This window comes from Stegodyphus dumicola, chromosome 1 (genome assembly GCF_044657685.1).
Source record: "Stegodyphus dumicola isolate Sdum_Otavi_A_Nest chromosome 1, ASM4465768v1".
NCBI classification, from domain to species: Eukaryota; Metazoa; Arthropoda; class Arachnida; order Araneae; family Eresidae; genus Stegodyphus; species Stegodyphus dumicola.
In genome coordinates, this window is record NC_140768.1 from 151,169,876 (window position 1) to 151,184,264 (window position 14,389).

At 30.9% G+C, this 14,389-nt stretch overlaps 1 protein-coding gene across 3 annotated transcripts in view; it reads left to right on the forward strand.

Annotated features, from left to right (window-relative positions):
• The window catches only part of LOC118195372 (proteasome activator complex subunit 4-like), a 243,815-nt gene that overhangs the window by 45,023 nt on the left and 184,403 nt on the right, over positions 1-14,389 (forward strand). For all 3 annotated transcript variants that reach the window (XM_085822053.1, XM_085822048.1, XM_085822056.1), the window contains exon 5: positions 12,705-12,854. In XM_085822053.1, coding sequence (XP_085678179.1) covers positions 12,705-12,854 — 150 coding nt within the window. The remainder of the gene's footprint in view (positions 1-12,704; positions 12,855-14,389) is intronic.

A 14,389-nucleotide genomic window follows, 5' to 3' on the forward strand; every position in this document is an offset into this window, starting at 1 on the left:
TTATTTGACGCCAAGGGTGCCTTCGACAATGTAAGGTGGCGCTCCTTCATGTGACACTTGAAGAATATTGAAATTACTAAGAATATGTATGAAATTATAAAAGATTACATTAAAAGGCGAAAGATGGTTTTTAAGGGTCCATCTGATAATGTGAACCTGGTTTTTGACATTTACAAAGGATGCCCCCAAGGCTCTTGTAGCACTCCTCTGTTCTGGAGTCTCATTGTTAATCATTTACTGCAGTAAGTCAATATTTCGAATTGCGAAATTATCTGTTGTGCCGATGATATATTTGCCATGGTGGAGGGAGACTCTCTTGAAAAAATAGAGAGTTTTTAAAAAAGTAGAAAATGATTTGAAAAAATGGAGTGACAGTGAGAAAATATATTTTAAGAATGAAGAAGCTTGTGGATGTTTTTTCCTTCGGGCTGGGAGAAAGACTAGACCCCTACACAATAGAAATTTAAGGGTAATCTTATCAGATTTGGTGAAAATATAAAATATGTAGGAATTATTATTGATAGCAAATTAAATTTTGTGCAACGTTTTAAGCATACACATAGGATCACAGATAACATTTTAAAATATTATAAGTATAATTTTAATGTTGATACTTTGAATAGAAAGAGTCCCACCCTGAGAGAGATATTTGTAAATGTGGTCATCCCAAAAATATTATATGGAGTTGGAGCTTGGGGCTGGCGGGCAGAGGAGGGTACTTAGGATTAGAATGAAAATGGACACCCTGCAGAGAGACTGGATGCTTGCATTACAAGAGCCTTCAGAACCGTTTCGACTGAAGTTGGCTGCGTCCTTTTGGCTGTTCCGCCCCTCTCGATTTTATACAAATTATACTACAAAAAGTTTCTATTAGCTAATAAAATTATTATAGATACTGAAATTGGACAAAAAATACTCACGAGTAATGCCTTTCAACTAGAGAATGAGGATATTATTCACCCAATAACATGATTTGGATTATTTTATGAATTTGATTTTCCTTCTGGTGGCGAAATAGATGGTTCGGTTCTGGAATTGATGGGAGAGTGGGTAGTGCCGTGGTAATTTATTTTCATGGAGTAGAGATAGTGTGAGAATAAAACTTAAACCACTGAATTTGGTTTATCAAGCAGAACTATATGCATTGACAGAGGCTTTGAATTGGATTAATACAAAATTAACAGTTTGATTTTTTTATGAATATTTATACTGATGCTCTATCTGTGCTCCAGGCACTTTCCCAACCAGATCATAAAAATCAACTGATTAATCAAATAAAAGACTTTATATTATATAAAGACATATTGTTAAATTACACTGGGTAAAAGCACGCAGTGGAATTGTCAGAATTGAAAGGGTGGATGCCCTTTGCTAAATTGCAGCACTTGGGGATGGGACCAATAATTTTGATATCCAAGATTCAAGAAAAAAGACCATTGCCGAAACGGAAAACTGCATTTATACAGAATTGAATTTTTTCTGGGTGAATTTCTAATATATATATATATATGTGAAGTACCAGCTTTTGTCCAGAATAAATAGATTAGTGAAGAATCATAAATGTAGTCGTAGCCTAAATTATCAGACGATAAGTTTAAAAACCAGGATCCATTTATTATTATTGAAAAGAAATAGCAGTTACAAAATCAGATATCCGGAGTAAATAAAAAGAATTACTAATAACTTTTTGTATGAAGTTTACTGCATCGTGATATTTAAGAAAAGCCCTTGATATTCCTTTGCGAGTCCTTTTATAGCCTCTGGAAAGGCGGAGCTTCAAAGAAATGGTGTCAGCCTCGTCAGCCAATCCAGTTCGCTTTAAATATTTCCAGAACATTCTCTAACTGTATGTGTAGAAAAGGCGGGAAAAACAACTTGACTATGGGGCTGTGGATTTAATTCCATGTACTTTCAAATAAGAGACCGTCGCCATTAAAAAATGAAAAGAACATACAGTTAGAATTTTAAGTGTGTTCTTGACTATGGAATTTTATTATTACAAAATATTCCCCCCCCCTCCATCTGAAAAGGCTTGAAGCCGGGCGCCTCAACCACAAGACATTCCAGATAGTGGGGGAAAAAAAAATGCGACAACAGCTAGAAAATTATTTTAAAATAATTGCTTAATTTGTTTGAAGAACTTGCATCCAGAATTCGAGTTACAATAATATTAATCTTAAATAGACACTCTCACTATAACACAGTCAATAATAATATCAATATATAAATTGTAAATAATATATTGACATTTATAGAAAATAAAGAAAAATAACATTATGCATGCAGTATTGGGAAAATATTTCTCGAGAACAGTTTCAGGATCCAGGTCTTTAGAGATTGCTGCAAAACATTAGAGCAGTTCTTATTTTACAAATCTTTCATTTCCAGTTCGCCATGGCTTTAATATTAAAAATTTCTATTTGAGGTGAGGTATTCCTGTATTTTTTTCTTCATATCATTGACAATTGCAATACTTGACTAATTTCTTAACATTTCCTTTTGACTTTTAGTTTGTTTACAGTATTTTATTTTGACTACTTATTCATATAAAACACTTATTTTGATAATAATCATTTTACATAATAATTTTACTCGTATTTTACCTTTTACTATCAACATTGCCAATTATGTCATATACTGCATTGTCGTTCAACACAACTTTCAACTTCAATAGTATTTTATAATTACCATTAATGTCGTTGCCAAAAAATTGACACATAAATACAAAATAAATACAAAGATACAAAACAACACATCAAAAATTTACAACACAGAAAATTAGATATTAAATAATTAGAGATGCTCTAATTACCTTTAGTAGCAACCCCAGTTGAGCATTTATCAAAAGGAAGGTGTGTCTACCTATTGGGGATGTAGTTAAAAATTTTCTGGGTCTTGGTAGTGTCGTAGTCTGGAAACATGGACAATATCAGTAGGTTTCTTTGTGTGGTAATTCTTTTTATCAATTTCATAATTAACCTCAGATAATTTTTTGACAAATTCATCAAATAAAACTAGATTACCAGGTTGAAAATCTACATCTGCAAATTTTGTGTCATAACGACTTTTATTCCTTTTATTATATTCAATAGTTCTCTCTTTAGCTAATTTTCTTGCTATGTCAACCGGAGGGTAAGTATTTTGATCTAGGAGAGAATCGAAAGGAAGTTTTCCGAGTAAAAGATATGCAGGGGTGAGTTTAGTTACCGAATGAGGGGAATTATTATATTCACTAATAACTTGATCCAAAATTTTTGTCCAAGGAATTTTCGATGATGTAGAATTTACTTTACATCTTAAATGGGTTACTAGGGTTTGGTTCACATGCTCTACTTTACCATTTGTCTGGGGGTGATGGGCAGTAGTTAGAAGTTGTTTTACATTATAATTTCTAAGAATTTTTTTTAATCTATTGCAGGTGAATGCGGTATTGCGATCACTAAGGATTTTTTCAGGGACTTGAATTTGGAAAATTTGTTTCAAAATATTAGCATAAGTTTCTGTAGTTGCACTTTTAGATGGAAAGGCCCAGACATATCTTGTAGCATGATCGATCACAAGATGTAAATATTTTTTTGTAGAATTATAATAATTAAAACTGCCGACTGTATCAATAGAAAGACATTCAAAAGGTTTATCAGTTGGGGGGTACTTTTTGCATAGGTCCAAATTTTTTGGTTTTTTTTTTCTTTTTATTAATTTGACAAACATGGCAATGTTTCACGAAATTTCCAATATCTTTAACTAATGTAGGGCCAATAATATTGTGGGGTGATTAAATTTAACATAGCATGAATACCTGAGTGTCCGAATTTTTCAAGAGTTTCAGTTAATAATTTTAATCTTAAAGATTTTGGTACCACAATTTTATAACCTTTTTTTCTTCTTAATTACCATCAAATCATTTAGTTCTACATATTTTTTATCACACACATTGTCACGTTTTTGCTGTTGTATAATTTCATCACGATTAAGTAAATACACAGAATGTTGGAGCTGGTGAGAAACAGGTTGTCTAGAAAGCATATCAGCTTCAACGTTTGTAGGGCCTTTTTGATATTTAACTTCGTAATCAAACATACTGAGTCGGAGTGACCAACGGAATAATCTGCTTCGTAAATTCTTAACATTTTTAAGCCAAACAAGGGCTGCATGATCGGTATGGATTATAAATTTTTGACCGTGAAGATAGTAATAAAATTTATCTAATGCATCAACAATAGCTAAACATTCAAGTTCTGTAATTGCATAATTTTTTTCGTAATCTTTTAAAGCTCTAGAATGGTAGGAAACTGGGTGTAATACATTACTTTCATCTGGCTGCTTCAAAACAGCTCCCACAGCGATCTGTGATGCATCAACAAAAACATGACAAGGTTTATTTGGATCATATACTTGTAAGACTGGTTTTGAAATAAGAATATTTTTCAGTTCGTCAAAAGCAGTTTGACATTGATCATCCCAATGCCATGGTACATCTTTTTTTAATAATTTATTTAGAGGAGATCTTAATTTAGCATAATTAGGTATGAATCTATGATAAACATTTACACTACCTAACACTCTTTGTAGTTCTTTTACATTACTTGGATATTTCAAATTTTTAATACTTTCAATATTTTGGTTATCTGGGGTAACTTTACCCTTTCTAAGTTCATAACCTAGAAAATTGATTTTATCTTTGGCAAAGACACATTTACTCTGGTTCAATTTAATACCTTCGTGAATAAATATTTCAAATAATTCACTCAAATGCTTTAGATGTTGTTCTTTGGAAGAAGAGTAAACAATTATGTCATCAAAATAACTACAAGCAAATTGGATTTTATTTTTAGTAAGGATGCATTTAATAACTCTGTTAAAGATAGCCGATGCATTTTTGAAGCCAAAAGGGAGTCTTAGCCATTCATACAGTCCAAAATTTGTAATAAAAGCCAATTTTTCGGTGTCATCAGGGTGAATAGGAATGTGCCAAAACCCTGATCTTAGATCTATTATAGAAAAAAACATTTGCATTACTTAATTTGTCTAATAAAAAGTCTATCTGGGACAGGGGATGAGCATCAGTCTTTGCTAAAGCATTCAACTTACAATAATCAATACACATTCTGGTTTTTTTGCCCTCATCGCGTTTTAATACTAAAGTTACTGGGGATGCATAAGACTACTACTTTCTCTAATAATTCCATTTTTTAATAATTGATCAATTTGTCGTCTAATTTCTTCTTCTTCCTTAGGGGAAGTTCGATAAGGTCTTAAAGTGACAGGCAAATCAGTTCGTTGTGGTTCAATGTTAATTTGACCTACATTATATTTATTTTTGGAAAACACATTCTTATATTTATTTAACAATTTAATTAATTCATGGTTTTCTTCCCCCATACTCTCTGAATCTGTTGTTATTTCACTACTTTTTTTTTTCACATCACTTTTTTGAATTTTTAGTTTTACATTACTTTCATTATTTACATTAACTCTTGTTACCTTAGACATCTTATCATCATTAAACTTCATAATAATCTTCAAAAACTATTATACCGTTAAACGCACTATTTTCATTAGATATATTTTAGATATATTATTTTCATCAACACTTATTACTTCACAGATATTACTTCTAGGTTTTATCTTAACTGATGGCATTACCTTACTGTATTCTTCAAGTACTTGATCAAGTTGTACATGCAAAGAAACTCTGTTACTTACATTCACAGAATTTGAAATGTTTTCATTTCTTTGAGTTACCACTAAATTACTACAGTCAAAAGTCGTTAATTCGGACACCCATAATTCGGAATAATCTATAATCCGGACCTCAAAACTAAAAACTTTCTGCGCATGCGCCGCGTTGACACATGCGCATAGGCGTTTACGCGTGCGCGTAAGACCCTTTACGACTGCGCATATGAGTGTGCGCAAGTGCAGAATACGTTTTCGCGTGCGCGTTTTATTATAATGGACGTATAAGCTAAAATTATCTAATTATCTATTTCAGTTAATGTTGATGATTGCGTTGTTCCTTAATTTTCGAATTGGATCCGGCTTATTATTTTTTGCAGACTGTAAGAGCAATTTTATAAAAGTAAGCTTAAACTTTCGATTATATCAAATAGAATTTCCGATATATATTTGTTAATATGTAAAGGATCTAAAACGAAAGTATGTTTTGAAATCCGAAATCTGTTTATCAATTTCACGCTGCTCGGCGGGGGGATCGCCGCGCGGCGGGCGCGTAATGAATTGGAAGTTGATCTGTCAACACTATCTTTATCTTCAGCGCAGATGTTTTTATTTTATTTGGCTTATAATTCCTTACCAAATGTAGTATTTCATCTCGATATGCTCCGTCTTTGATATGATTTAAAACAAGTTCCTCGTCATTATAATTCGCTTTCGATAGCGAAGAAAGTAACAGAGGTTATTGAAAACGAAAAAATTTCGATTGACAAATTAGTCGGTGTTCTCGACACAGCAATTATAGGACTTGAACAGCGTAACTTTGTAACTGAACAAGAAATTATGTCTGTTTAATAGAATTAAAGAGAAAGTATTATCACATGAAACGAAGCAAAACTTAAACAACTTACATTGAAAGAAATGTTTAATAAAGTAAACAAATAAATATTAAGCTTTTTCTTTTTGCAAATTTTGATACCCTTTAGATCATAATTGTTCTTTATTTCATAAATTACGGTTTCATATTTTTAATTTTAGAATTTCTGCATGCCATCTTACGAGATTTAAACTGATGATCTATAATCCGGAAAAATCGATAATCCGGAATCGCCGAAGTCCCGACGAGTCCGGATTAACGACTTTTGACTGTACAATCATTTTTTAATTCAAATAATTTACATTCATTTAAACCCAAAAGAACATAATCTAAAGTAGTATCTAACACTAACAAGTTAATTAGTTTAATGATATTTCCAATTTTCATTTGTAATCTACACATTTTATCAATAGAAAAATTCCCTTTAGTTTGCCTAATTTTAATACCTTTTACCTTTTGAACTGTAAATTGTTTGCAGATTTTTCTGAGATGATAGACAATGTCGTGCCAGTGTCCATGACACAGTTGACTGATCTGCCATGGGATAAAAATCCCTTAACCCCTTAACTGCCGCAGAAAACGTACAAGATTCATTCCCCAGTGCCACGGTTTTTCACATATCCGCGCGTAGTTATGCGATTTATTAGGGGGAAAATAAGAGCAAGTTTTACTTTCTAAAAATTGTTTAGTTTCACAAAATAAACAGTAAAAAAAAATGCATGCACAAAATTTAATATTTTGAGTAAAAATATAATAAAAAGATGTAAGTATAATAAAAATGATGTTTTTATAATAAAAAAGGTCCCTATAATGGGGTTTTGATCAATTCATTTTTAGACCAGTAAAGTGTAATATCATGTTTCAGTGTTATATACCTTGTGAAATCAGTATGCCTATAAAAATATATATTTGTTCTGAATTGGTTGAATGCCACGATATTGTTCTTGATTTTTCGTTTGCAAGGTGTTGTTGGTTCATGTACTCGTCTACAAAACGGTTAGTTTCAGTAGTAATATAAAGCACGAGCAGTTCATCAAAAAATAATTCAAGAAAGATAAATGGGTTTGAAACATCCATTATATCTTTCTTTATTCCTGGAACCTACTACAAAAAATAAACGAAAACGGAGGACACAGAATAAAAAAAAAAAAAAAAAAAAAAAATACGTTTTACTCAAACAACACTAGCCAATACCACGCAGTCATTACTTTCAGCACTTTAGACACGTCCCTCTCTCCAATTTCTCCCCACACTTCTCTGAAATAATATCCTCCTTCACATACTTCGTCAAGGTCATTCTGGTGTTGCATTCCAAAAGTTTGCAAATAGTTTAACGGGTAGCAGCGCAAAGCAACTGATAGTATTTTGTAAGGGCGTATATATACGCCCGGGGCAGTTAACGCATCGGCTGAGCAAGGCGTATATATACGCCCACGGCAGTTAAGGGGTTAATTCTTAGTTGTCAAATTCCTGAAGAATCAGACCCCAAATTTTTGTTTTCCACATTAGAATTAGTTTCAGTTTTGTTGTTCTCATTTCGGAATGGTCAGATTTGAGCCCAGTGATAACAATTTGGTATCCCTTTTTTGGTACATATCCTACAAGGTGATGGCGCTATACAGTCAAAATTACTATTGGTATGGTGGCTTACAACTTTCTTTCCATTGTTGATAATGCTGTTAGATTTATTTCCAACTTGTTCAAAACTTTGAGGTTTGTAATTAGATGCATTGGGTCGATTATTAACAAACTGACGATTATTATTTCGGAAATTAGCTTGTCTGAATTGTTGACTATTCCTATCTCTGTTATAATTTTGTGAATTTTCATCTTTAAATTCATGAATTTGTCAAAGTTTGTGGGCTTGTTCTAGCCAAGTTATCAGATCAGCGGGACTTTGAACAATCATCAAAGACTTTAAATTCGTTGGCAAACCATCTGTCAAACCTTCTAAAATAATTGATTTATCCAAATTAAGCCGCTTACCCACTTCAATTTTCTTTCGAAAGTAATTTGTGATGTCTTCTCTGGTGTTATATTTTAAATTAGTGAAGTCGCCGAAAGTAGTTAAGGTGTGATCTATAAAGTTTTCTTTTAATGTTTGTTCAAATTCTGAGTAAGTTTTTAGCTCATGGCAATTTTTAATATAGAGCCAGAGTGCTTTTCCCTTAATGTAACGAGAAATATTTTGAAGTTTCCAATTTTCGTCCTTATTTTGGCAGACTTTGTTAAAATAACCTAACCAAGAAATTATGTCACTGTCCTTAGAATCTTCAAATGGAATAATATTTAAATCTATTGTATCTTGATTCATGTTCAGTGAATCGTCAAGATTAACGGGTTCCTGATTTGTTGACATTGTAACTTAAACTTTAAAATTTTCTTGAGAACAAAAAATGTGCACTTTTCTCAAAATATTTTTACAATAGTTAAAATATTTTTTTAAACCAAAAATTCTTCAGAGTATTATCAACACTTCATAGAATAATAGACTTAAATTTTGTATTCTCAAAATTTTATGATTATCACTACACATTTCAGGATAATATCAAATCTTACTTAGAATACTAATTAGAATAAGACTTGAAATTTAAATAAACTCGTAATTACTTTAACATAATATATTTAAAACAAACTATTGTCGTAGCAACTTAGTTCACACACTGAGAAAAAATAATTTCTTAAAATATGTTCTTGCTTGGCTGTTGAGTACACTATTTAATCCTGCTCGTTTGTGTGCTGTTAAAAAAAAAAAAAAGACACAGATTAAATGATTGAAATTCTTCAGCTTCTTTTCAGCAGACGATATCCAAATCATGCGGTTCTAACTATGAGACGCGCTCAAAATGCAAAGGTAAAGCTGTATCACAATTCACAGTTCTTCAGTTGTAAAAAAAAAAAAACAGACACAACTTGCACTTAAAAAGTTCTTTCTCTTCCATTGGATCTTTGGGTACACCTATCCTGCCGACTCCTTGTGATGTACCAGCTTTTGTCCGGAATAAATAGATTGGTGAAGAATCATAAATGTAGTCGTAGCTTAAATTATCAGACAATAAGTTTAAAAAACAGGAACCATTTATTATTATTCAGGAGAAATAGCAGTTACAAAATCAGATATCCGGAGTAAATAAAAATAATTACTAATAACTTTTTGTATGAAGTTTACTGCATCGTGACATTTAAGAAAAGCCCTCTATATTCCTTTGGAGTCCTTTTATAGCCTCTGGAAAGGCAGAACTTCGAAGAAATGACGTTAGCCAATCCAGTTCGCTTTAAATATTTCCAGAACATTCTATAACTGTACGTGTAGAAAAGGCCGGAAAAACAACTTGACTACGGGGCTGTGGATTTAATTCCACGTACTTTCAAATAAGAGACCGTCGCCATTAAAAAATGAAAAGAACATACAGTTAGAATTTTAAGTGTGTTCTTGACTATGGAATTTTATTAATACATATATATATATATATATTATTTATTAAATAATATTGGTTAATTGATTATATTATCTCCTAAGTTTAATTATCGTAGGATTATCTTAAAAGAGTAAATCCATACTAGTAAGTTATATTTTGAAAGATGTTTTGAAGTAACTTGAAAGTTAATTGTTAAAAATGTTTTAACGGGGACTGGAATTAAATCATGAATAACAAAGTTTCAATTGTAAAAGGAATAAATTAAAGGCAAGAATTAAAAAAAAAAAAAAAAAAGGAGTTAATGAAAAATATAAAGCTAAACAAGAAGATGAATATTATAAATACTGTTGATATAAATCAGATACTGACTAATAGGCATTTTCCGGCTTATTTCATCGGTTCCATCTACAGAATAATTAATGATAAATGCTTAATATGTGATAAGTTTGGGGACACCAGGCACTTCTTCGATGAATGTACGCTTACTCGGAGTGCAAGAGAGAAATATAGAAAGAATTTTAAGGACGATTTTGGAAGGAACTATTCAAATTTGAAAAATTTTGCAGAGACAAAAATGAAGATTATAAATAGGAACAAAGATAAAATTAGAATTCATCACTGAGACTCAGATTTTAGAATTTATACATTTTTTCTTATATATATATATATTTTCTTTCTGACCAGTCCCACTTTTTCATCATATATCTGGCTTGTGCTGGCTAGGAGGACCGGGGTTGTGCCCTTATGATTATGATATATGGTAAGCTGATTTTCTTAAAGGAAGACATTTGAAAATTCCGATGATTTTGTTACTTGACTTTTGATTTGTCATGAATTTGTATAAGTGAGGAATTATCGACAAATTCAATGGCTGGATAATTGGGAACAAAATTTTGATTGTGAAAGAGGAAAATTGAATTTCTTACAGTTTTATGCATTGCCAAACATTTTAATGCAAAATAAAATTATTATAAAAATCAATTTATTGACGTTATTATTATACATAACTTCAGATTCTTCCACTTTTCAACATATAGCCCAATAGATTACTGAATTGCCAGCCTTTTAATTGTTTTAGGCTTTGCTAATAAGAAAAACTGCCATGAAAAATGCTTCCTCACAACAAATTAAATTTGTTGAATTATTTAAATGAAGTCTGTTCCCCCATCCTTAGTGATTTTCAGCATAATTTTTCTTATTAACTCCTTCAGATGGGTGTATCATATATGAATCAACAGTTAATCCTCTTATGAGAGGCATGCCGCTTAGCTCAACTTACCTTGGAGACGGTGTATTGTTGCAGTAGTATGATGTCACAAGATGGGATTATTCACGTTGCTAAGCCTAACTTTTTTTTAAAAAATCATTAAAAGTATTTTTTATCAATTGTTTTGATTTTTTTCTGTAATGGTATCTAACACTAATATAATCATAAATACAGAATACCAAGGGATTCTGAAAAAAAAAATTTAATTAAAATCTTAATAAAAAATAAAATATTTGACTCATCTTGATAAAATGTTGTAAAATCTTACTTAAATCTTTATCTAAAAATACATAAAATATAATAAAATATGTGATTAAATATTATAGCATAAATAATTCTTAGAAGGAGATTAAAAATAGTGCGTGATAATGTAGTTTCTATCTTTCATTAGTTATTAAACACATTTTCAGGTCAGACTTTTTAATTTTTCTATCCCAGCAGAATAATTAATCCTAGGATTCCTCTAATTTTAGACACATTAATGGAGTATGTTAATTTTGGTTGAAGATAGATTAAAAAAAAATCATTTTCATAACTTTGAATTAAGTTTACGTCTGTAATTCCCTTAAATTCATAAGTCTTCAATTAATTAACAGATCAAGTTCATGATGAATTACCCACTGTTCTGCTGGATTGTGAGGTGAAAGTAAAACAAACTTCTAATTCAGTGTCAGAAAATTTCGGTATCAAAATCACCTTTCTCGCTTAAATCTAGAGTTTTCATTGTCAAAATAGTCGCTCATGGGCCTTATAATTCAAATATCCTCTTTTATTAAAAACTTCTTTCTCTTAGACATTGCACTATTAATTTAACTCTATTACCCAGTCCAAAAAACTTAGTCTGCTATCTAAAGAGGATGCAAACTGAATAGAAACTGGAGTTCCTAAAACCACAGCTCCACTTCCAATCTGTACATAGGAAAATTAAAACACAAATCTGGAGCATTTCCTCATGTTTTCTTTCCTACTCGTGATTTTCTCAGGGTAAAATTGTAAGAAAATTATAAAATGAAATGATTAAAAAAATAACATTTAGGATATATAATTTAATACATTGACAGCAGAATCATGTTGTATATAGTTCAGAAACAAGAATCTTGCAATTTTAAGTCAGTTTGTAGTTCTTTTAAAATGATGTTACCATTTACTGCAAACATCTGGAAACTACCAGTTTTTCACACTGGTAGCTATGCATATATAAATAAAGGAAGAATATTTTATTTATCTTATAATGTTAAAAATTGTGTTAAGGGGGAGTTTAAAGTATTTTTAATTTCTAAAACGTAAGAGATTCTGTATCTGTTCAAGATTCTATTATTTGATATAAGTATAGGTAACAAAATTGTCTGATAAATTAAAATTGATGTGTATTAGAAAAATTTTGTAAAAGGAAATTGTAATATTTAAATTCATGAGAAAAAGGATGTGTTTTCTTTTTTTAAGGTTTCTACTTTTTAAAATTTAGATATTTTTCTCTGGAATCAACTCAGGAAATCCTTGATGAGTTAAGGCCTTACATGTGTCCATTTGATAGTGAAATGGCAAAAGCTATGAATTATTTTGAACTGTTTTTATGTACTACATTGCCACCTAGCGAGCATCACAGAGGATTTAAGTGAGTTTCTGTTATATATTTTAAATATTTGTTTTATTTTTGATTTTTGGTTTTATAGCTTGTCACTTTTGTACATCTTGTGTAAAAATGCATACATGTGTAATGTCTTTTCCCCCTCTCTTTCAGTTGATTCTAAGTAATACAATAAATAAATAAATCTCTAAAATTTGTTACAGTTATTTTGATAAGTTAAATCAATGCTGGCTTATTGTTGGCCTGCTGTTCATTGCTTTGCCTGCCAATTTATTAATTACAGCCTTCATATTATTCCATTTCAGTTCATTTAATGATTTGTATTGCTGAAATAAGGGACACTTGTACAACTTTTCAAAAGAATTTTACTCAGTTTTCTTCAATTTTATCATTTTTCGCGAAGAAAGATTGTGAACATCGTAATGTATGCAGATTGCATTAAAGAGCTCTGTTCACTTTGATTTATATTGCAGAAATAGATATTTTAGAACTTTTCGAGAGTATTTTTTCCTGTTTTGTACAATTTAATTTAATTATTTTTTTTAAGGTTGTAAACTCCATAACATTAACAGATTACATTGAAAAGCTCAAATTTTGAAATTTACAAGTGTTCTCTCCGAAAACTGGATTTTATAACAACCCATTCAAATGCAACATGAAGTGTTAACTGTCTGAGCTGCGGTTAAGAGTTCAGGGAAACTGCATGTGACACATCCATCTAGAAAGCACAAAAGGGAGGGCTCAGAATGTTCCTCATAAATATTATGTAAAGAATGTCAATGTTTACATAGGTGGGGAAATCTAACGAACATTCCTCTCTGCCCTAAAATTAGAATGGGGTTTTTCTTATTTACTTTCAACCAGAGTCTTAAGACTGATAGGTGGATTATACCTATGAGAAAAATTTTTTTTTCTACTATGAAATTTATTAAAAATCCAAATCTATCATATTAATTTATTTAACATTACCAGATAATCTGAGGTTTATAATATGAGAAAATTAATATTTGAAAAACAGAATTAAACTTTAAGCCCTTGATAAAAAGTTTCACCAAATACCAGTTTTCTTTTTAAATGACATGCAGAATTATTTTATTAAAATAATTATATTATCACAAATTAAGGATAATCATTGATGCAATACGAAGTTTAAAATCTGGATGTTCAATATCCAGAATGATCTAATAGCCGGATCTCTGAACCACTAGCAAGAAAATAAATAAAATATCTTCCCTTCCCTTAGAAAATCTAGTGATAAAGGATAAAATACTCAACAAAAGGAAGCAGGTTTGTTGTAAATGTTTTTTTTTTTTTTTTTTTTTTTTACTACTAGTGGAAATCTGCTTGCCACTTTCAAACACCTGCAGGTTAGGGTATTGCACTGTGGCCAGTGAAAGTTGACAGGATGTTGGCCACAGATTATTTACTCACACTTTGGCACTAGAATAGTTGGAGAGGGGTTAGGATTTTTTTCTCTGATCTAAACAGTAAGTGAAGTCCCAAAGTTGCCATGTGTACATTTCTTACTAATGTTAAACTGATGATCTAAAATTCAGAACCAC